We start from the raw sequence: 24,806 nt of genomic DNA on the forward strand, positions 1-24,806 counted from the left end.
TCAGGACCTACTCCAGTTCACGGCTTGGTTTATCTCAGGGGACCCTGGTGTGTCGCGGACGTTCCGCAAGCTACTACAAGACTCCTGGAGAATGCCTGGGCACCAGGTACCAGAACAGCTTACAAATCTGCATGGCGCGTGTGGTCTGGCTGGTGCGTGGGAAGACTGTTGGATCCACTTTCTGCCCCTCTGAAAGAGGTGCTCAGATTTCTGACCACACTTTTTGAATCTGGTTTGGCCTACCGCACTATTAATGTCTATAGATCGGCCATCTCGGCTGGACATCTAGGAATTGACGGATCACTGATTGGACAACATCCCTTTGTGTGTCGATTGTTGAAGAGTATCTGTTTCTCTAGACCTCTGAGATCCAGATATTCATCGTTTTGGGATGTTAACGTTGTTCTTGGCTTCTTAGAGTCGTGGCCCCTTAATGAGGAGCTGGCGCTGAAACAATTGTCATGGAAATTGGTTATGCTCCTATGTCTCCTTTCATACAAAATAGTTTCGGATGTCAGAGCTTTCGACTGGAACGCAATATCCTTCACCCCCGAGGGAGTGTCGTTTAACATCTTGAGGAGGACTAAGACGGCTTCTAAGTCAGTGGCCTACCCAAGGTGTTCAGTCCGGCCTGCTTTGTGTCCAGTGGCTTGCCTCCGGGTTTACTTGGATCGCACTCACCGGTTGAGGTCATTGGATTTGTCCCAACTGTTTATTTCCTTTCAAACGCCGTTTCTTCCGGTCTCCTCGACTATGTTGGCTCGTTGGGTTAAGAATCTCCTTTCCGCTGCAGGGATTGATACTTCAATTTTTTCGGCTCATTCGGTCAGAGTTGCCATGGCATCGAAGGCTTCTACGATGGGGTGTCGTCTGGATGATATCTTGAAAGCGGCGGATTGGTCTAATGAATCTACGTTCCGTGATTTTTATTTCCGCCCGATTGACCATGTTTCCTCGTTAGTTGTGGCTCAGCTTTGAACTAGCATAATACTCACCTCCGTGTCATTAATAAAATTCCCAGATTTTACTAATAACATGACGTAAAGTCATGATTTTATTAATGACACGGAGGCGAGTATTATTCCCACCCACCAACCCGTGGGGTATGGGTCGGATTTACGATGTTGGTTCAATCGGTGGGTCCTCCTATCTCACGGTAAGTATCCATGATCTACTTGTTATTATGTAATACGGTATGGTCTTTGTATTGTTATATACGTGATTTACCAATAGTTGTGTATATTGTTATACGTGCCAAATGGTTATGATATGTTACATTCAGATCCTAAGTTTGGATTTTACCACCTATTTCTCTGTTTTTACATCTTGATTTCGTTGTGATGACGTCTACCATGTTGGCGATTGTTCATTCCTGATGTGGATATTTTTGGGTCTTCGGTTCCGAAGGCAAAGAAAAGGAAGTGGAAGTACATAGCAAGACATTTATGGACTGTTCCTATAAGCTGATTGGCTGCCCTGTTACTAGACAGATCTGGTTGTATCTGTTATATATTATTCATATTTTACATTTTTTCTCTTTCAGTTATATTTTCTCTTTGCTGCTGAGGAATAAAGTAAGAAAGAGATAGCATAATAGGAGCCTCCGTGTCATTAATAAAATCATGACTTTACGTCATGTTATTAGTAAAATCTGGGAATTCTTTTACATTCCATGTTATGTTAACATTCCAGAACCTCTTGGAAATACTGTCAAGTATAGTCACAATAACATCCCAATCATTTTAAAAATAATGAAATGAAATAAATGAAAAATTCAAACTCTACAGCAATCTGTACACTAAAATACTAGCCATGCACTATTTAACAAACACACTGTAATAAAAGGATTAATAAGCATGCAGTGCGATTTTACAATATGTTTTATGTTCTTTGTGCACAGGTATGAAGGTGTAACATTTTTTCATCATCTGATAATTACTTTTGTTTCAACATTGCTATAAACAGATTTCTGAATTAAGTTGTTGACTCTTATTACATTTAAAGAAAAATGTGCAGTCCTTTGAAGCTAATCAAAAAAGAAATGTAGTATTTGGTAAAATGAATGTTGCTTGTTTTACGTACCGGTGTGCACACTTAACTGAATAGGTTGGCTATTACAGAACTAAAACTCCGATGATGCTTTGCCAGGCCTAAGCCCATACAACTCTACAGCAGGAAATTTGGCCGGTTAGGTTACATGCATCTAATAGACACTGCTGTATTTTCATGTTAAGCAAATCAATGGATAACTTAAGTAAAACAAAAAAAAACTCAAAATTTGTGGAAGGAATTATTAAAACTGGCAACAACTGGCAAGGCATGTTTGCAAAGGGAAGACCCGAATCCTTTCTTTAGTGAGCACTGAATGTACTGACCTCTGTGGGTCAAAAATACTTTTTAAAAATAAGGCAAGTCTTTGTGTGAGTCAAAAAGGCATACCATCCATCATAAATTGCACCGGACATGTTCAACAGTTCTGGTACTGACTTGCGTCCAGTATTATAAATCCTGCAAGGAGATTGAAGTCAAGTTAGAGAGTTGGTTAAAGACCAGGTTTCTCCTTAGAAATTGTAATGCTCCCTCGAGGGGAAGGTGAGTCTCTCACTTTAAGAATGATTGTATTTTTATTATTTGCATTGAAGAAATACAATGTTAGGTACAATATCTTGAACCATAAACAAATAGTTGGTTTTTAAACAAAGGTATCACTCACTACCTCTAAAGGCGATTACTATTTTTCCTACCAAGTCAAAGCTTGTCTGTGGACTCACTGACAAAGCCTATTGTCTCAAGACAAGCCGCTCTGATGATAGGATCAAGGAAAAAGCTGAAAATGACCATAAAGGAAGTTATTATCAACGTAGCATTTTTCATAAACATTTATCGTTCCTATGTTCGCATTGTGATGGGCTTGTGCGAACACTCTAAATAGTCTTTTTGTTTCCATAGTACGCATGGAGTGAGTTTTGTTTGTCGTATTAGTGTTTTGTTTCCTTATCCCTTGCGTTGACATCTAATGTATGGCAAAGATAAAGAGATATTCAAATAATTTGATTTGTATTTTGTTGGCAAAGCCTTTCTTTAGTGAAGAGGCTTCAGCATTCATTGACCACCTTTCTATAAAATGTCTAAAGGCATAATGCATTGACCGTGCTAATGTTGTTAGAAGGTTCTTTACTCAACAGACTTCAATAAAACTGGATAATACTTTATGACATACTACAATGGTTTTATTTTCATTAAGAAATCCAGTGAAGCAGCTGGTGTTTGTATGTAGAAGTATTTAAAGGGTATTTTGTTGAGTTGGTAGAAATGCAAAACAAATTAATATGACTGGAAATTGAAATCTTTAAATTTAGCACAATGTCTTTATATGGGAATTATCAAGGAAAAGTCGAAATAAAGTAAACTTTAGATTAAAAAAAAACATGTGTTTTAACAAACAAATCAAGAATACTGAATAATTATAACTAATGCCAAGGTAGTATTGATGCTGGAAAAAATATTTCGGCAGAAAAACAATACAAAAAATGTTGGCTTAATGCGCAAAAGTAATTAAAGTATTGAATAACAAAGAAAGGAAAAACAGAAATATTACTATATGGGAATACGATTTGCACCAGTCTCTTGATGAGCAATCATGGCATTCAGCATTCTCTAGTTTTACCAAGAATGTCCATGATCTCTCATGAATAGAAACCAACTAGAATAGCTAAAATGTTTCCAAATGCTGATAATAAATGCTGGAGATGCGAAGAAGAGGTAGGTTCCTATAGATATATGTTTTGGGAAGGTAAAAAAGTACGTACCTTATGGTCATGGACCTTTAAGTTCATCAAAAAAACATTGAAGACAAACATTACAATGTCCCCCAAAATTGCTTTATTAAATATGAATTTATCTGGATGTTCAAAAGAACAAGCATATTTAATAATTCATACATGTGCAGTAGTTAAGATCTTAATTGCAGGTTGGAAACAGAGTCATGATTTTACAAAATCAACATTTTCCAATCAAGTGTTATGGCAGCTTAAGAAGGAAAATGGTAGAAAATGGTTTGAAGGGGCAGCAGAAAAATCTAATGTTATGTCAAATAATGTCTTGCAAATAGCACACAAAACAATGAAGTAGTCCTTTTTAGAGAAAATGGTGACGTTGAAGTATCCTTGTACCTGGTTGACAGACAATAAGATTTAAGTATATGTTTTTTACTATAGAAGCTTAGCCCTGATTCCTATAGGGAGCATCGACAGCCTCCAGTAGATATTATTTTGTTTATTTTGTTTTTTATGTACTACATAGAACTTAATGCTGTGGTCATTATTGTCTTGTGTTTTTAATGTTTTGTAAATCTTTGGTAAGAAGAAAAAAGGAAAGGAAATTAATAAAAAGTATTTTTTTAAAAAGAAATAAGAATTGCTTAGACAAAGTAATAACTACTTTGTATTATGGGCAAGCATGAATTTGACAAAAGGTAGAGGACCACAGTCAATTTTTGTTTAGTCCTAAACAGTCAGATCTGGGATTCAGGCATCTTCTCGAGATGTGATCTATGAAGGCTTTACATGAAAGGTAGCAGATGCCAATCTCCTGAGTCTTTCATGTAACGCAATACGTTTTGGTATTTTTTTTCTGATATGCAGTATGTGGTAGTGGTTCCTTTCACTTTACATTTGCTCCTTTCCCTTCTGCTAAGCAAAAAAAAACAAAAAAAAAAAACATTAAGAAACGCCAAATCTCTCTAAAATCTAAAGCAACGTAAACTTTTCTAGACCCTATGACTAAGAGATTTTTTTTTTTCCATTGTCCAAGGCTTGATGATATACACAAGAGAGACATGCAGAAAGTACGAGATTCTAGCTTTTATAAATATTATGTAATTATGTAATAATAAATAAAACTATGTAATAATATTACACAACTACACTTTACAAAAAATAACTTGTAAGTTTAATGATTTTTTTTTTCTTATTTAACTTCTTTGCTGCGTAGTTTAAGCTATTGTCGTTTACCTACTTTTAGTGGATGAACTGAATTACAGACAGAATGATGATGAATTGTGTGTAGATAGATCAAGGATACCTATTATTATTTTATTATTATTTTATTATTTATAAAGCACCATCAGATTCCGTAGCGCTGTACAATGGGAATGATAAAGTAATATTATACAATTTTCATTTTTCACTCATTTAGAGACATATTTCGAAATGTCTTAGAAAAAAACTAAATGTATTGCAATTTTTCATGCAAGGTCTGAAAATTGTTAATTTTGTTACACACCGCATGAGTGACACAAATTGTTATAAAAACTGGTCAAATATCCTGTCTGTGGGCATGTATAGGAACATACTGGCATTTCAGGGAATTTGACTTCCCACAAATACCTCCAGCGTGTAAAATGTTCTGAACAATATACTGCATTCTGTACAGCTATTGCATCCTGCTAAGAAATTCTGTAGAATGCCTGGATCCTCTGCTTTCTCACTTCACACTTCTTGTCCACTAGAGGGTGCCCATATGGCCTCATAACAGTCATATTTTCTTCTAGATCACTATAACTACAGTGGTTATTCTTCGTCAGCCCCTGCAGGTAGTATACAATATAGTTAGTAACTAAACTAAACTCAATGTTAGCTCTGAGTTCCAGCATTCATATTTCTTTGCTACTAAAAATCCTTTTGTGTATATGTGTGCATACACGCATATTTGTTTGTGTGTGTCTTTTCTGTTTCCCAACAGGTAATTCATACAGCATTGATGCATAGAAAAAGACTGATAATTTGATTAATATTAAAAAAAATTGTAGCCATCACAATATAAAAATATAAGCAAGCCTGTAACACTTGTTATATGTACATATATTAATTTTGTTACTGTATTCTTATTTAATTTTATGTTTGCATTTTTTGCTAGTTCCAACTGATTTCAATAAAAGGATTTACCAAGGTGTCCGAGTAAAACACACAGTCAAAGATCTACTAGCAGAAAAAAGATCCAGACAAACAACTGGTTCTAGATCACACGTAAGTGATATTCTTTGTCAATTACCATAGTTTGTATTTTGTAACAGATCTTACATGCAGAAAACTGGTAATTACATCATGTCATGCAGTGAAAAATATGGCAAGAAAACAGATACATCAATTATTAATAAATGATGTACAACTGATTTGCAGAAAACTTTAACTGTTTCAAAACATGAAACCACATTAAATCTACTGACTTACTCATCCTATCGATCAATTAATTATTTTGGGGAAAAAATTATGTAAACTTTGCAGATCACAATATCAACAGGTAAGAAGGAAGCAATAGCTCAATGGAAACAACATATTTAATTAAATGCTACAAATAATATATTAATAGACATAATATGTTACAATCAATAGTTTTCGCATCCTTTACATGAATATTGTTTACTTAAAAGTTAGAGACTATTGGGTCTATTCACTAAAGTTAGAATTTGTGGGAAGTGAATTTACGGTGAATTTAAAATTTGAGGTCAAAGCTGAAGAATTTGGGTTTGGCCATTGGCTCTAGCCTTAAATTTAAAATTCACCTAGAATTCACTGTGAATTCCTGATAATTCTCTCATTAGTGAATGACCCTGGAAATTGTATCTCTATTCATTCGATATTTCAGATACGGTTTGAAATATTAGCACAGAAATACCTTGCGTTTGGGTATTAGTTACAAGCCTGCAATTAGCCATACAGATTTATAAAAAATAAATTGAAAAAAATTGTGATTATGATGTATTTATGTATGTAGACATAATAACCACATACAGTAGGTTCCGTTAGGTTAATTATAACCACATACAGTAGGTTCCGTTAATTATGCAAACTATATAGAGCTTTGCAAGCTGCTACAGCAGGTTATAAATTATCCACATCCATTACTGAGCCCTCCCTCCTTCTGCTCACTAAATGTTAGAATGTATTAATAAAGTTTATCCTTCAAACCTGCTTCCTGGGGGGATGGTAAGGAAGAGAGTCACACAAATATACATTTTAAATGCTGTAAATCAGGCGTGTCCAAAATGTGGGATGCATGCTACCTTGAACCGCTTGTAATACAGCCCAGTTGCTGTCCGGGCAGGGAGGAAGACAGGGAACCCATTACTTACTGTGTTTGTTCTTCATAACTCCCTAGCGTGCCCTGCAGTGAGCCAGCAGTTGGAATATGATACCATCCTTGTCACGGCCCCTGGTGCTTGTATCGGCATGGCCGTGCCTGGTCAGTGCGGTAACGCCAACAGAGCTACTGCACACAAGTCGACGGTCGGCGCGGCTGCACCTGAGCAGAGCGGTCGCGCCGAAAGGTGAAATTATTACGTACCTGGATCGTGGCGGATTGCCGTCTGATCCTCTTCTCTGATGGTTTCCAGCAGCGTTCTAAGTGACGCCGCCCGCTGTGGTCCCAAACTAATTATTAGTGTTCCTATTGCCCATAACAAATATGGCGCCAACATGCGTGTGACGTCACATCCTCGACGCACACACACGTTTTGGGGTCAGAAGTCACTTACTAGCCAATCACTACACAGAGAGGCATATATAAACCCCAACTAGCCTTTTCTCAGTGCACTGTTGTGGTTTCCACTTGTTGGTTGTCTGAGAGTGCGTTCCTGTTCATTGTTATTTCTGGTATTTGACTTTGGCTCGTATTTGACTTTCCATACTTCTGGTATCCCTGACTTTTGGCTACTTCTGTATTCCTGACCATGGCGAGTTTATTGACCTTTCTCTTATACGTTAAGTCTGGCCATTTTAAGGCCTGGTATATATTATTATTTTCATAGTTCTGCATGTTGGGTCATACAGTAGTCATGACAAATCGACAATCCTGGCTTCGCATTACTACTTGGCGCGCAAGGGACCTGTGCAGGAAGAGCACAGTGATCCCATCACAGCATCAACAACTGGCCTCCATTGAGAGGATCCATAGCAGCCCTCCTAGAGTTCCAAGTGATTTGTGTGTGTGTATGCCAGTAATTATGTGTGTATGTGATTGTGTGGGTCTGTGATTGTGTTTGTGTATGTCTGTGATTATGTGTGTATGTATGTCTGTTTGTGTATATATCTGATTATGTGTGTGTGTGTGTGTATGTATGTGATTGTGTGTATAGGTCTGTGATTGTGTGTGTGTGTGTGTCTGTCTGTCTGTCTGTTAGTGTGTGTGTATATCTTTGATTGTGTGTGTATCTATGATTGTGTTTGTGTATGTCTATGATTATGTGTATGTCTGTGATGGATGTATGTATGTCTGTTTGTGTATATATCTGATTATGTGTGTGTGTGTGTGTATGTATGTATTTGATTGTGTGTATAGGTCTGTGATTGTGTGTGTGTGTGTCTTTCTGTCTGTCTGTTAGTGTGTGTGTATATCTGTGATTGTGTGTGTATCTATGATTGTGTTTGTGTATGTCTATGATTATGTGTATGTCTGTGATTGTTTGTGTGTGTGTGTGTATAGATCTGGGATTGTGTGTGCATAGGTCTGTGATTGTATGTGTATATAGTTCTGTGATTAGATGTGTGTGTGTGTGTGTGTATGTCTACATCTGTGGTTACGTGTACATGTATATGTGTTTACATGTTTATGTGTTTAGTGGATATCTCCCTAATTTGGAATAATTAAATATGGCAATCCTACATAGGGATAATAAATAAGGGAGTTATCTACTAAACAATTTAAGTATCAAAATTTTAAAAATGGCTTTTGAAGTTTTATTATTTAAATTAATTATATTATATATTTTGTGTGTGGCCCAAGATAATTTCTCTTCACTCAAAGTGGCCCGGGAAGCCAAAAGGTTGGACACCCATACTGTAAGTATTTATTGCACAGTGCAGTCTATGCAGTTAACAATGAATTCAAACGGCTTTTAACTTATATATTGGTGGAATATATTATGAATACATTATTGTGCTCAGAGATTACGAGTCCTAATCTTATTTTTCTACCTTTAAGCTGAAATGTGCATTTTTAACCCTTTTGTGACAAGGGTTTAGGAATGGAAAAATCTCCTTATATTGTGGCAGTCTTTGTTGATTGATTTAAAAGGGTTAATGATACACTCTGGTATAATACATGTTCCTAATTTTTATTATCTTTCATACTACTTACATATTTTTTTTAATCTGTTGCTACAATTACCTCTACATGGATTTTGCCCTTTTAGCTGCCTGTCGGAGCTTTCTTTTCTTCTTTGCAAGATTTATGCCTCTGAATAAACACAGTCAAGTTGTAAACCGAGGATTTAGACGGGAACAATGTGGTTTGTTTGGTTTTGACGAGTATTTATGAATAACTCATTTACATATAGCTGGTGTCTGTGCTGCTGCAGACTGTATTTATGAAATAAAAAGCAAATGGTTTGCGTCCAGACCTGCATGCAAGCGCTAATGATAAATAACTATCATTATTATTATCATCATAAAATTCTATAAAAATATTATTGTGCAGTATTTTGGTTCAGTTGTTCAATGTAAGGTTATCAGTGCTGAATCTAGTTACCTCCGTCTTTTGGGTGCAGTTTGCTGAGTTTAGGGCACTCTGTGACGGACCCTAATCTGCTAACACTAGTGTTTTGTTATGTTCAGTTAAATCTGTTATGTGCTAAGTCTATAGTGCGGAGTCATTCTAAGCATCATGTTATTCAATTTAATATTTTGGATAAGCTTTTTAAATAACTTCATATTTTAGATTTTAGACTTTTAAAATGCATTTATCAAGGTAGCCTTCAATACTTTTGACCACGCTCTTCTTCTTCTTCAAACCCATCTTCTAATTTTCCTGACTGGGGGCACTTCTTCCTGAGTGACTGCTGCTCCCACGTCTCACTCCTCTGCAAATCATTACATTGGCTTTCACACAGTACTGATTATAGTAATTAATTTTAACGTTATATTTTATATCTTATTCTATTAGTTTTATTTCTAATCTATGTTTACATAGAGTATGACCTGGCTAGAGGCAGCCAAGCATTAATATTCTTAAACTAAGGAAGAGACAGTTTGACAACAGACACATTCAGCTAATGGTCACATTATCTTTGCTCATTCAGGGCATAGACGTGACTTGGAAAGAAAAAAGACAGAGAATTAATATATGTTACTCCTAGAGCATGGAGATAGCTATATATGGTAGAATATGGCTATAGTGCAAATTGTAAATGTATGCATTCATTTCACTGGAAGCACGACAAACAATAAAATCTAGCAATTTAATAACACATACTTTGTTGTTTGGGGCAGGTACCTTTTGCACGATGCAGGAGATATGTTTTACTGCTTTGTAGTTAATTGTCTGCCATTAAAATTTAGTGGAGCAGATGTACTCATATACAATCTATAAAACATAAACGAGCGTATAGCTGTATTGTAAATCAGGCTGCAAAAATGTTTAGTTAGGGATGAGCAGGGCAGTGTCTCTGGAATTAAATTTCTGATCTTACTAACGGGTGGAGACCTGAAATAAACGTTGATAAAACTGTGATTACAATGTAAATCCTTAATTTCCAACATACTGTATACTACAAGCTAAAATATAAACATTAATTACCTTATTATTTCAGTTGTTAAAACATTTCAGTCTTGACAAAAACAGCTTTAACTCGTTCGAAAGAGCATACAATTCAATCAATACATTGATCTAGCAGGTTTGCTAGCAAATGTATAGATTGGGAGAAACACCTACTTAAAGGTAGGTCTTCCTCACAACTGTCAATCAATTTTTTTTTGCATAGACTCTATGCAAAATAATTGATTGACAAGGGAAAACAGAAAAGACATCACACTCCTCCTTCTGCTCTTCATCAATAGAAACCACAGCGCATGGAAAGTCTAGGGCAAGGGTGCCGAAGAGATAGATCCAGATGTTTTAAAACTACAGCTTCCATGATGCTCTGGCATTCTAATGGCAATCTAAAGGCCCACAAAGCATCATCGAAGTTGTAGTTCTACAAAATCTGGGTATCTACCTTTTGGGCACACCTGCTCTATGGAGTAAAGGAATGGAGTGTCTAACCTCAGTCTGTTCAGACACTGGCATTCTGATTACAAAGCCGTGTCAGTGTCACACAGGAGACTGTTTGAAGACTGCGGGAGGAGCGTGTGTAGACTGGAGGTGGGTGTTATATGAAGAGTAACACCCATGAAGCTCAGAGAATTGCAGCATTGGAACGGAGGTGAGGTGAATATATCTCAAACTTCAACATCAAATACATTATCTATTCAATATATTTGAAGCTTATTTAAGTTAAGTAAACATCTTGATGACAGGTTCCCTTTAAAGGCAACAGAGAGGTTCAGAAGCCCACCAGGTAGACATGTTAGCCACAGTAGACTTTCCCAAGCAGTCTCCAAAAAATATTTTCCAGCCTTGCAATATCTGCATCCATGATCCCTGAGAGGTCCATTACTTCAGGGAGTTGACATCACTTTGCTTTTCAAAATGTAATTAATTTCCATGTCTTAACTTTGTTGTCGTCTAGTTTACTTTGAAGGTATTGTGTAAGTTATTGATATTAAATAACAGTAGTTTTGTTATGTCTAAAAGAAATGCCAAATCAAACAAAAAATATTATTTACCAAGTTAATCAGAAGTTTGGGTTAAAGATTAACAGTTTAGTAAGAACGTGAGTGGTTGTTCTCTGATGTATGTTTTGATGTCCTGCCTTCATAACTTTTTAGTTTTACAATATTAAAATTGATTCATGTTAACATAGGTACAAATATAATACTTTACATTCAGATAGACACAACCATCTGTCATTTTATTCTGTGTTCTGTGACTAAACAATAATTCTAACATACGTTCAGTCATGCTGGCAAACAATCCATTGAGCATGCCTTCATGGTAGCAGTACAGATAATCCTGTTGCAGTTTCACAGCTCATTCTCTACAATTTAGGAGTCATATCATTTTGTTTATGAAGTCCTAGCCACACCTTCCCTGGCTGTGACTCACACAGCCTCCCTACATAGTAACTGAAAACATGATCTAATTTTTAAACCTCCTTTTTTTACGTGGTGTGTTTAATTTAAAAGTTCCATGCAATAGACAAGAAATTACCAAGGACCAACAAATTAAAATCTAACCATTAAACATTACATATTAATTCGTCAGTCCTTTACATTTTCTTTTTTCCTGTTTGTAATTCGTTAGGCTTACCCCCATTTTCCATGGATCAGAACTATTTACTCCTATCTCAGTTTCTCTGTTTTTTTTCTGTTAATTGTCTGCTGGATCTTGCAGCACCCTCCTTCGAGTGATCAAAGTTAAATAAACAGAGCAGGAAATAAGAACTATAGAAAAGAAGAAAGGGAAAAAACATTGTGCTGCAAGAATGTAAGATTGTTTTGAAAATTAAACCTTTTTTCCTTGAAGGCTGCATGAGTCACAACCAGTGGAGGTGAAGCTAGGACTGCATAAACAAAGAGATTTCACATCTAAATAGCATCAAATCATGCAGGGACACAGCAGGGACGTGGCAAGTACACCAAAACTGCTTCATTAAGCCAATGTTGTTATGTAACATATATACAATATATGTGCACATAATAAAAAAAAAACTCTAAGTAATGAACATAAACTGCCTATTGGACTGTTGTGGTAATTATGATATCATTCATAAATGCTATTCACATTCCATTGGTTTTGAAGTATATAGGAATTGTAGAAACACTCTGATGTCTATACAAAAAGTCACCAGAGCTTTAGAATGTTATGAATGGATCGGTGCCTTGTAGAAGACAATACTATTTAATGCTTATTCAAACAGGGACTATGTTCTTGCAGACAGCCTTTGCTTAGTCTTTCACCAGTGCTTCAATCAGTTGCCAGATAGTAAACATGTTGTTTTTAATGATTCCATTTCCATGTAGTTTCTTTTCTCTCTGGACAGCTGCTGATCTTCGGCATTAACTAAAGGAAGCCTCTGATGAGCAAATTTCATTCAAATTTTAACCTTCAAATTTGTCTGTCGCATTCAGCAGGAACCTTCTGTTTGTTTTATGCAAAGTGATAGTGTACATCGTCATCTGCGATTCAGGAAATCACACATTGATCTAGTCGATCTCTTTTATTTCCTCAGAAATATGAAACTAAACTGTACAGCTCGGTGTTTCTTTGGAACATGTATGCTTATCTGTGAATCAGATCAGTCACACAGGAATAAAAGTGTAACATACCTGCCTAAAAACCTAATGCTAATAGGTCCCTACCCACTTAAAAATGTTAAATTTGAACTTAAAACTCACCTGATCTCTTTTGTCCACCAGACATCAGAAGGAGGCCTTACGCGATCCAAGCACAGGCTTCTCATGGAGAAGCCTGTGTTTGGTCAGTTTTTCCAGCTCAGAGGGCATACACACGCTGTGTTCTGGTGAATGGATCAGCGAGATGGATTTTTGGATGCGGAGAAAATTAATTTTAATTTAATAATGCTAAAGCAAAATTCAAGCAATGGAGGGAGGTCGAAGGATCGCACAATCGGAGAGAGTGAGGGAGGGGAGAATGAACTTCCTGCTGCAGGCTGTTGTAAGCATGGCTTGCGTACCGATCACGTGGGCCAAGCATGCAACTAACCCATGGCACATAAGTGCAAATATCTCTGAATGTGCACTGCAAATCCAAACTCCTACCACCCTGACTACTTAAAATAAATAAAGTGGTCATGGTGGATGGAGAAACCCTTTAATTGTAGCAATGTATTATGCATGAGCACAAACAGATACATTGCGACCATTTTGTTACAAATATCATGCTTTCAATTAAGTATGAATACCAATAGGAAATCTGGAGAAGGAGTTGACCTTCGTGGGTTTCCAGAGAAGTCAGTTGAACATTGCCAAGAAATTAGCCTAAGCTTTTTGTGGCAATATTATGGGCCAACACAATAAAACAGAACAATAAGGGATTTACAAACACAAGGCAGAAAATCCAAGGCCAATATCAGACATAACAAAAAAGGAATCTAAGCAAACAAGTTGGGTTCAGTATACATTAAAGTAGAAGTTCACTGTATAAGCACACTTAGGACACACAAACAGCTCATCAAAGCAATGAGATCAGGACTGGACTGGCCCACTGGGTTACTGTCAAATTTCCCAGTGGGCCATCATACCTTCATGGCCGGTGTGCAGACGCCTAGGGCGCACTTGCCCAGGAGGCACGATTGCTGACAGACAGGAGGGGAAGCGCACAGCACATCGCTCTCCTCCAGCCAGTCACTGCATGTAGCGTGGCAGAGCAGCAGACCATGGGAGAGGAGCTTCTGTTTTTTTCTCCCTTGTCTGACAGGAAGCAGTTTGGTGCTCCTCTCCCGCGGTCTGCGGCTCAGCCTTGCTACATGCAGATCAGGAGGGGTTGGGGTGGTGGGTAAATGAGACACGAGTGGGGGGAATAAAGCATGTGGGTAGGGATGAGACACATGGGGGGCTGAATTGGGGAGAATGAGACACATGAGTGGCTGGGTGGGGTGAATGAGATACATGGAGAGGCTGGGGTGGGGAGAATGAGACACATAGAGGGGCTGGGGTGAGGAGAATGGGACACATGGAGGGGCTGGAGTGGGGTGAATGAGATACTTTGAGGGGCTGGGGTTTCATAAACATATATGTAATGAGCACGTATTGGCCCAGTCAGGTTGATAGGTGCACACTCCATCAAAATAACCTAGCTCATAGGATTTCAAAATAAACAAGATAACTTCATTTTTTACAGTTGCGCAACAGCATGCAATCACCATTTCTGTCCCATTACTAAACTATCCTTGATATGCCATGGTAATTGGACTGAAACATTGATTATTTGCTAATGCACATTTATTTGAAATAAATCTGCTCTTTTGTTTATTTCGAAGCCCTATGCATGCTTTCTTTCTCATTGAAGTAATTATTCACACTTTTAAGTTATCTTTTTCACCTCTATATCTGCACACTATGCGGGCATAATGCATTTTTGGTCAGGTATAGAATTTTTTTCCAGAGCTGCTGGCCATGAATGAGTCTAGGTTCGTGGTAGATTTTTTTTATAGGAGAGTTTGTACTCTGTGTGTTTAACTAGTAGATGATTGTCTCACTATAATATTTAATTTAAAAAAATGCAACTGTCTCATGTATAGTAATGGTTCCAGCAGATGACATATTTATTACATATAGGATGCGTCTTGTATAGGCATAATGTCTTTGTTGTGTTCATTTACACAATACAGTGGAGGTGCTCCCTAGCTCCTGCTCATAAGCATGTGCTGTTTCTAGAGCAACTGCAGATGGCACGAGTGGTCAAGGTCCCTACAATGGTTCATACAGTGGTCAACAATACATAGAAGCACACTATATAACAATATCAGTCTTTTATGTATCCATAAAATATATTAAACGAAATAGTAATAAAATTGTAATTTGAGAAATCTTAAAACAAATATAACTCTGCATTCAAGATTTAATAAAAGCACACAACAAAGAACCAAAGCTTAAGATATCTGCTAAAAATCACTCTGCTTCAGATAACAGAGGGGTATTGGAGTGGTGATCCTCTGCAGCCCAATACAAAAATGGAAACGAGAAGACCATGCAAAAATAACAGCAAATATAGTCCGATAGATTAGAAGGCTTACATTCAAAATTGTTTTTAAATCACATAAGACACTGAGTCTTCTCTTCCCTGAAATTGTCCTTTGTGCAGTAAAATGCAGGTATGGAGGATCCGACTCCAATTCAGGATCAGCAATATCTTTCCCTTGCACCAATCAAGTAGTTTATGATATGCATCTCATCTGATCCTCCTCTTTAACTCCATCTATAAAGAAGTGCAAATTCTGCCCAGAGGGATGTCAAACTTATACTGGATAAGTCAATTGTTATTGAAAATGCGTGATGTCATTGTCTTTGTTACTGATAATGCACTAATAAACACATTCAAGTCTGGTGACAATTATAAGAAAGGCTTACTCTGAGACCACCTTCTCCTTCCTTCTATATATTTTATGTTTAAGGTTATGAAATGACATATTTGATTGGCATGTATATTTAAGACAAATATAAACAGTATATACATGCATAGAACACTTGTTGCGTTACAAATTTCTTTCTTTCCCTAGAGTTAAAATCTAGTTGTGGTTGCTTAAAATCTTGGCGTGGATTTTAAAACTCTACTAGTTAGAAACTAGGGGGCAAATACCGTAATTAAAAAAAAAGCTTCTCAGTGCGAGACTTAACCATGTGGCAGCTGGCCAGAGCTTGCTACGTAGCCACCATACTAGAAAGGGTCAATATAACCCTAGGTAGATGTATATCTACTCAAGCAAAAGTTCAGTCATTGCTGCTCAGTCTCTAGAAAGGTAACATCGCTTGGGGATAGGGCCTGTAAACTATTGATGTGGACCTGTCACTTCTGGGCATTGTGACCTTGGGCATTGGGTTGGGGGAGTCACTGGTGGGCATGATGACCATGGGCATTTGGTGGCGGACTCACTGGTGAGCTTGATGACCATGGGTCATCAAACACCATAAAATGACTGACATTTCCATTAGTGATGAAGTTAGTATTCCTCACTCTACCAAAGTTACTTTTTATATACAGCAGTAAAAGCCTTGTATAGGTGCAATAATACTCCCTATGTATGTGACACATACATGCATCAATATTAGGCAATACAAAGACTTTCAGGAATACCCCTCTAAATATGCTCTCTTCTGAAACAATATTAACATACTGATATAAATGCAATATTTATACTTTGTTCTATAAAAAGACTTTACCCTATTCTCAAGTAATTCTGAGTAATCCAGAGGAATGTGCATGTAAATGAGAGGAATGAACCAGTAGAAGACCTGAGAAATAGATTTCTGGAAAAGAACACTTCAGAACTTTCCATTGAAGATAGTTCACCATAGTTCACGGCATCACATGACCAAATCTGGCTGCTTAAACTGTCCAATTATTTCACAACTGATAATGAGAATCCTTAAGAAGAAGTAGGGTACTGTGCAGTAGAATACATCCCTATCTGAGGTTTTCGGAAATCCCATTAATGCTGTGTTTCAAGGTGGGTAGATTTTTGCAGGGACCTTCTCAATAAAACCGTAAATAGAGCTATATTTGTTGCACTTGCTGTATAGCTTTCAGACATATCATACCATCTATGTTTTTCCATTATTTACGATCATTATTTGGAAATGCTATACCATCTCTGCCACATAAATTGCAAGTTAGACTTTGACTTCTATAAAATTCACTCTGTACATGGTTTGTGTTTTTATTAGGAAGAAATACAAGGCCACTGATCAAACATTAGAACAGTGACATGTGATGGTCTAGCTGATAAACCTTGGGTGAAACACTTCTTCAACCAATGATCAACTATCCTACTTAACATTCATTGCTATTTATTATGTCCCCCTTGCAGAAAATGAAGACAACATACTGCTGGGTTTTCATTAGATACTGTCTCTCAATGGGCTGAAAGAAAAAAAAAACTCTTAGATATTTTAGTCCAAGGACACAACACAATCACATTGATCTGAAGGACTGTGCTACCATCTCCCTGCATATTGTTTACTCTTCCGATACTGTGTGTTATTCTTACATTGTTCAAATAGGTTTCATGTGCTTCAGATACACAGCACGAAGTGAGAGTTTTCTTTTCTCTCAGAAGTGGCTCATGAACCTTGTTCAGATGACTATTGTGTACTGATTATAAAGATTACGGTACCTATATCGGATCACACCGAGTACACTTCGGCATATAGATTAATGTGTTTCAATATCACCTGCTCTGGTGTTTAAACTGTGTGTGTGTGTGTGTGTGTTGTATGTGTTGTAGTTCTGATAGACAGACAGACAGATAGATAGATAGATAGATAGATAGATAGATAGATAGATAGATAGATAGATAGATAGATAGATAGATAGATAATAGATAGATAGCTAGATAGATTCAAGAAATAAATATGAAGCATGTACTAATGCTGAATTCATACAATTATTGATAAACAGGTCTAGCCTTGTGGACAATAGTCACAAATATCTATTTATCATTATATCTCTATCTATCTATATATCTATCTTTATATCTAAAAATCGAAAAAATGAGAGCACTCACTGGTTTTGCAAAAAGCTGTGTATTCAAGTTCTAGGCAAACGAATCAACGTTTCGACCGTCAAGCGGTCTTTATCAAGATGCTTGACGGTCGAAACGTTGATTCGTTTGCCTAGAACTTGAATACACAGCTTTTTGCAAAACCAGTGAGTGCTCTCATTTTTTCGATTTTTATATATTCAGCACTGTGAAGCACCTTGGTCTGAATTATTCTAAGTGCTTATTTATGGGAAGAGTGCCAGAATTTGTAAATATTTATCTTTATATCTATCTATCTATCTATCTATCTATGTGAAACCAAGAAGGCTGCACTAACCTGAACACACCTAATAAATAATAAAATATTATTAAAATAAATAAAAAACGTATTGCATTCTATGAGCCATGTAATTGCTGTTTAGTAAATGAGCAAGTGCGCTGGGTCTTGTATGTTGTTTGAATTGGCCGCAACAGCACCATATAATGTATGCATGTTAATATCCTTCTTTTACCACACACACATATTGAGCAATTTTACTGCTCCAAAAATTGTCCAATTGTAATGTCCATTTATTCTCATATATACTTACATACAGAGAACTATATTCTGTTTCTTTTCTTCCGTATTTGCAAGTGCTGTCGAAGAATCTGTGAACCAGTTATATTTGACTTCACATATTTCACTGTGAGCCACATGAGAATTCATACCTTTATCAATATCCTCTAGTGAAGATTGTACCTCTACTATGATAGCTCTAGCAAATGTGAGTGGGGATTTACGCACTTTGTGTTGTTGTTTTTCAATCTTTGTGCTGCATACTACACAATCAGTATCCCCTTTGTTTTGTTTTTCTACATATGAATCTTATGAGAACAGATTCCAACACATATGACTTGAAATCATCAGTAGAACATTGTGACACTTTATTTTGGATTTTATTCTGGTTTGTCTGTTGTTTTTATATTTTATTCTGGTTTATTTATTACTTGTAAATCTGTCCCATATACTTTGTTTTTTTATCTAGGCCCATCCTGTTTTCCTGTATCTTTTTAGGGATTATCAGGCCTAGATTATGACCGAGCCAGATTTCTGTTATTTACAATAATTTAAAAACAGATAAGTGTAATTCTTAATACTCTACATTGTGATATTTTCAGTCCTTCATAATATCACAACGTTCCCTTTTAATATCCAAGTAATTTATCATATGCCATCTTACATACAAAACAGTTTTTAGACATTTCCAAATTGCTATCAAAATCTGTAGATGACAATACTAGAAATAGATGTGTGTATGTGTGTGTGTCTTGACTATTTTTGTTTACATTTCAATTCGATTCTTCCCAAATGGGCTATTCATTGTAGTGCATTAAAAAGTGGCATGCCAGTTTAATGGGATTAACCCTTTTTGTGGAATTGAGAGCTGGTAAGAGGAAGCGCAAGTAAATGGCACAACCATGGGCGTATTCATATATACCCATATACCTTTACCCATACAGTCCTTTATCTATTGAGTCTTGGTAAAATACATTTGGAAGCCTTTCTCCCATTAGATCATAGATAAATGTTTAGAAATTATATGGAGCAATTTCCACAACCCAGATCTGGTCATCTTTCCTTCTTCGAAAACGAATTCCACCATGTCACATTTTTGCAATTCTCCAGTGTTTTCTAATGCTTGTTCTTGTCTACCAGGTTTATACAGACAAGCAATGATGTGAGCAGAAAAAAAAAGATTTCGGAAGCTATTATATGTATTTTTCACTGGAATACTTTATAGCTTGAGGGGCGTATAACTTTAAACCTGAAGCCAATAAAGAACATACAGTTTGCTAACACCTGTGACTTTTGAAATATTCCTCTGTGATGATCTGGAGCATATTTTGAGTGTGAACATTTAAGCCAATATATACATATCACCATTCACTATGCTATGGGAATCATTACCCTTTTTTTGCATAGTTTAAATGTTGTAGGTAAACTTAAAAACTGGTTGAGATTATGTCTGAGCAAATATATGAACATTGAAAACTTTGCTGACACAAGTGATTATCCCAACGATAATTACTTCTAACAGCATTGCTTTGTATATAACACTGAGGCTCATAGGGGAAGTGAGTGAACAGAACTATAGACTTCTTTTCCACCAGGTAAGGAAACACCTGTTACTATTGCAAGTACATGCGGTTCCAAGACACCAATATGTTAAAATAAACTACAGCAATTTAACAGAATATTAACAGAATGTTATCATCAAATAACCTAATGTATGAATTATAAATTCCATTTTATTTTTGTTTACTAAGTAATGAACATTTTGTAAATCTCACTCATCGTTGAAAAATTGTGAATCTCAATCATGCATGCTTATATTTATTTCTACAAGATATCATTAATATTTTTTGTAGTTCTTTAGAGCTCTCAATATAGCAGGTGCACAACATACTTTGAATTTATGTTCGTAATATTGGATTGCTTCTAAAACATTTTAAACCATGTCTTTCATTTACAGAGCAGTGCCAACGTTTCCCAGGCTCCATTTGTCCAAATGTCAAGTAAGCATTTTTAAGTAAATATTAGATAACATAAGTTAATGTTTGTCTATCTTCTGGCATAAATGAACATTTTTATGCTTTGTTTTGTTTTTCTATTTAATTGTGTTTCCGTTGCTGAAATCTGAATCTGTGATACTCTGTAAAAAGACTCGTTTTCATGTTTGCTGTATTTTTGAAATTTGTTTTATATTTCTGTATAATTTTGCCTTATAGCAAAAGCATAATAATAATGAACTTCTTATGTATCGAAATGTTTTACGTTACAATATATGTGTCTTAGCAATGGTTTGATAGTATCATCATCATTATCTCTTACAGGCTCACCAGTGCTGTCTGGATATTATGGGGTTAGAAGATCATTTTTGCCTGAATCTGAGTTCCATAGTACCAAGCAATATCCTAATGATCTTTACTCTCCAACTCTGGGCCCAAAGTCATGTGACCCAGCATCCATCCAAAGCTACCCACCTCTCCTGGATCCATATTTTACTGAGTCTATCGGTGACTATCGGGGGGCTTCCATTACATCTGGCAGTGGCTCACTTTTTAGTTCGTCGTCATTACCACCTCTAATACCTAATTTTTCTGGTGACCCATCACACTATTTACTGGTAATTTACAATTCCATAAATTATATGCTAGTAAAAAGCACCGTGGTTAAAAAGTAGAAATGCTTATTAGATAGAAGACAGACAGATGGACAGAGATTAAGACAGATAAAGAGATTTTTTTGCCATTATCAAGCAGAAAGTTTTGAAATTTTTTAAGCATTTTTCTTCTTTTCTTATATATGGATATCTCAAAATTTATACTGGGGGATCCAGTTGATTGCTGACCCTCTGGTCCATTGTTTTGTTCTACAGATATGGTGCTTAGTTCCATCACTCCACAGTACACGTTAAATACTTTTTAAGTCAATATCACTCAATTTTGTTTAGGATGGCCCTTACCATCCCCTATTGCATGCAGGATTGGAGAATGCATGGACTCTAAATTATCAACAGAGTTAATGTTAAGAATTTAAAATGAATTTTTCAGCTAAATTGGAAAAACATCCTATGCCTGATTTGCTTTCAATTTGTCTCTTTTAGCCTAAATGTTAAAATACACTTTGATTGCCTTTTAAATTCCATCCAATTCACACCTTAGTGAATAACCTTTGTGTGTGTTTTATGTTGTGCGGACCACCAACATTTTCTTTTGTTTCATAACAGACAGATGTCTCCTTCCTACCCTTGTTGGTCCAGAATAACGGTCCACAAAGGGTAATTCCAAATTATATTATGAATCACAGATACTCTGAAGGTTCCGTCTTCCTCCATACCAGGAGCACATTATGTGGTGGTAGGGGCATGGGAGACAGAACCAACGGTTCATATTGATCCAAATGTATATGTAACTGTTTGACCCACTACCCAGAATTACGCAGATTGGCCTGTTTCATACACAAAGTGACACTAAAATTCTAACTTTTCTTAACATTTTCTGTATGGTCAACTTCCAGCTTCTCTTGACAATGATGTACACAAAAGGCCATTTTTCAAACACTGTTGATGATGCTACTCCTCCCCATGCCACTAAGCATCTTCTGGGTTTGAGTAATAGCCACCATGACTTTCCCATGCATGGTTTTACAGCTTATAATAGTTCGGAAATCCATATTAACTTTAATATTTATTTTAAATTTCAAATGTATTATTCCACAGAGAGACTCATGGGAACAGACTGTGCCTGACACCATCAACCAGCTGGATGTTCTGTGTCCTGATACCTCACAGACTGTGTCTTCGTCTACAACTTGTCTTTCGTCCGAAGCAGGAAGTGCTCACTATAGAAGTACAAGCAGAGGATCAGCAGCTCAAGGTTCTCAGCCTTACTCTATACATGCTCTTGATGATGTACATTACTCCACCAGTTTCCCAGCAGCATCGTATGCTTTCTCTCCTTTTATGACTGTTACCAATGAACTCACTCCCAAGATGACTCACCATCTCTCCCCAGAGGACTCCACGGAAACAAACTCTTTGCAAGATAATGCTGCATGGTCAAAGGATGAAGCAAATACAGTATGGGGCCCATATGAACTGAGAAGAAATTACTGAAAGTGTATTATGTGTTAAAAGGAGGCAATGAAAAGGTTGTTTGTATATATTGGTTGCTTGAAAAGGACATTTTTGATACCTTAGAGATCACCAAATTGTGTGATATCATTTTCCCTTTCAGCCACCACAATTATTTTGTTACCTCCCCACTGCCTATGGGTGCGTGGATATCAAATCTATCCCTTTCTCTGTAATTGTTTTAAACCTCATGACTGTTTTGCTATTAAGGAAATTGAGTAAATTGCAAAAATAATAACCCAGAAGAAAGCGTGCTTTTTAACACTCACTATTAATTATTAGTTTTCATGTTAGTTTCTTTGTCTATGTCATATTGACATGCTGGTTAATGAACTTCGAATTGACACTTTAATGTTAAAGAGAATAAAAAAATCATTAATTTAATCTTTTAGAGCCATTACTTGCAAACTTAGCTTATAACACTCAATATAACAACTCTCGATAAATTGCTATATAAGACACGTAAGGTCATTACATGTTTATGATGGTGGTTTAAATCAAATTTCACCAATTTATATGCATTGCTAATTTCAATGATATGAGCCATCTTAGCTTGTCATAAGGCTTCATGTTTCTGAATATTTTGTTTCCAGACCCACTTGGTGAATCCTGGTTTGTTCTATCAGGCTTTGAAGAGGGAGTGTTGTGAATAGACTGACTAAAGTAAAATAGTGCAGCAAATATTGCTTTGTAAGTCCCTAACCACACTTTACTACTGTTAAATATTCTCTCATTTATTAACCAGAATAATATTCCTAAAATTATTACATTTTGAAAAATAAATTGTATACAATCAAGATAACTTTAATTCACACTAAAGGCACATCAGTGCTCTCATCTTAAATTGTATCTACGTTCCCAAATGACCTGCTTCCTTTTGGAGATAATTTGTGTGTTTTTTTTAATTCCAAGTATAACATTGTATGTCAGATTTATCTGTTACCAATTTATCGTCTAAATTGTAAAACTAAAATGAACAGTTTGCTTGTGGTAAGTTCTTAATAGACCTGTTGAATATAAAAATCCCATCTTCACCAAAAATATATCATTCACCTCTTGAGAAAAGTCTGAGTTGGACTGTGTCACTGCAATGTGACTGTATATTTGATTTTTGTTTTCTGGTATTACAAAGGAAATGCAATAAAACTGGACTTACTATACAACAGCAGTTTGTTTAAATTGGTACCCATATTTAAAGGGTAGCATCGTGTTTATTTAATAATGAACTGCATTATATCCTTCACAAACATGTATAGTTCTAAGAGAACATCACTGGCCTTGGGTGCCATAGGAATAATAAACAGAGCAATTTTGAGCCATCTTTTTATAATATATTACAAAAAAAACATTCCCATTGCAGTCTATTTAATTTCAGTGTTGTAGAAAATAATTAAAAAGAAAACAGACAGTGTATGAGAATATAGAGTATGAAAAATTGAGCAAATGTTGTCATCAATATATCTCATCTTTATATTATGAAATAATACTGGTTGAACATACATTTTTCAATTCTACTAATGACTCTTAATTCAGTTTATTATTACAGCTAAAAGTAAACTTAGCAGAAGCTCGTATTGTGAAATAAATAGATTGTAAATGTAATATTTTGTAAAAGTTACGTATTACAGATTTTGAAGCTTGTGGTTCTCGAGGTTCTGGGCTTTGGACTCTCATGGTTTTTAAGTCTCAATGGGTGTCTTCATAAAGCCAGTTGAACCAAGTTGTTGCCTGTTAGTGTGTTTTTAGTGTGAGATCAGACATCCTGATATAAATTTGTTAATGTATTTGGACATTTATGTTATTTCTTCATAGTAGTTTTTTGTTAATATTGTTTATATTTTTGCAACTTATTGGTATCTGTATGTGATATACTACCTGTTTTTTTTTTTTTACGTTTAGCAACGAATGTGCCTGCATAACTCCACTCCTTTTATAATGCAATGTCTTATAGAGAGCTTTGAAGGAAGCTATATTCCAGACGCTGGATGTGGTGGTTGAAGAATGATAAACTCAAGACTGAAGTAATAGTTGGCAAA

The 24,806-nt window shown here is 36.1% G+C and overlaps 1 protein-coding gene across 1 annotated transcript in view; it reads left to right on the forward strand.

Moving 5' to 3' along the window:
* The window catches only part of POU2AF2 (POU class 2 homeobox associating factor 2), a 47,288-nt gene extending 23,256 nt beyond the window's left edge, over positions 1-24,032 (forward strand). The window contains exons 2-5 of the mRNA XM_063436162.1: positions 5,917-6,026; positions 20,608-20,650; positions 20,969-21,261; positions 22,357-24,032. Of these exons, the coding sequence (XP_063292232.1) occupies positions 5,917-6,026; positions 20,608-20,650; positions 20,969-21,261; positions 22,357-22,752 (842 nt within the window). The 3' untranslated portion in view covers positions 22,753-24,032. The remainder of the gene's footprint in view (positions 1-5,916; positions 6,027-20,607; positions 20,651-20,968; positions 21,262-22,356) is intronic.
* Positions 24,033-24,806: the final 774 nt, after the last annotated feature.

Source organism: Pelobates fuscus, chromosome 11, assembly GCF_036172605.1.
Source record: "Pelobates fuscus isolate aPelFus1 chromosome 11, aPelFus1.pri, whole genome shotgun sequence".
Classification (NCBI taxonomy): Eukaryota; Metazoa; Chordata; class Amphibia; order Anura; family Pelobatidae; genus Pelobates; species Pelobates fuscus.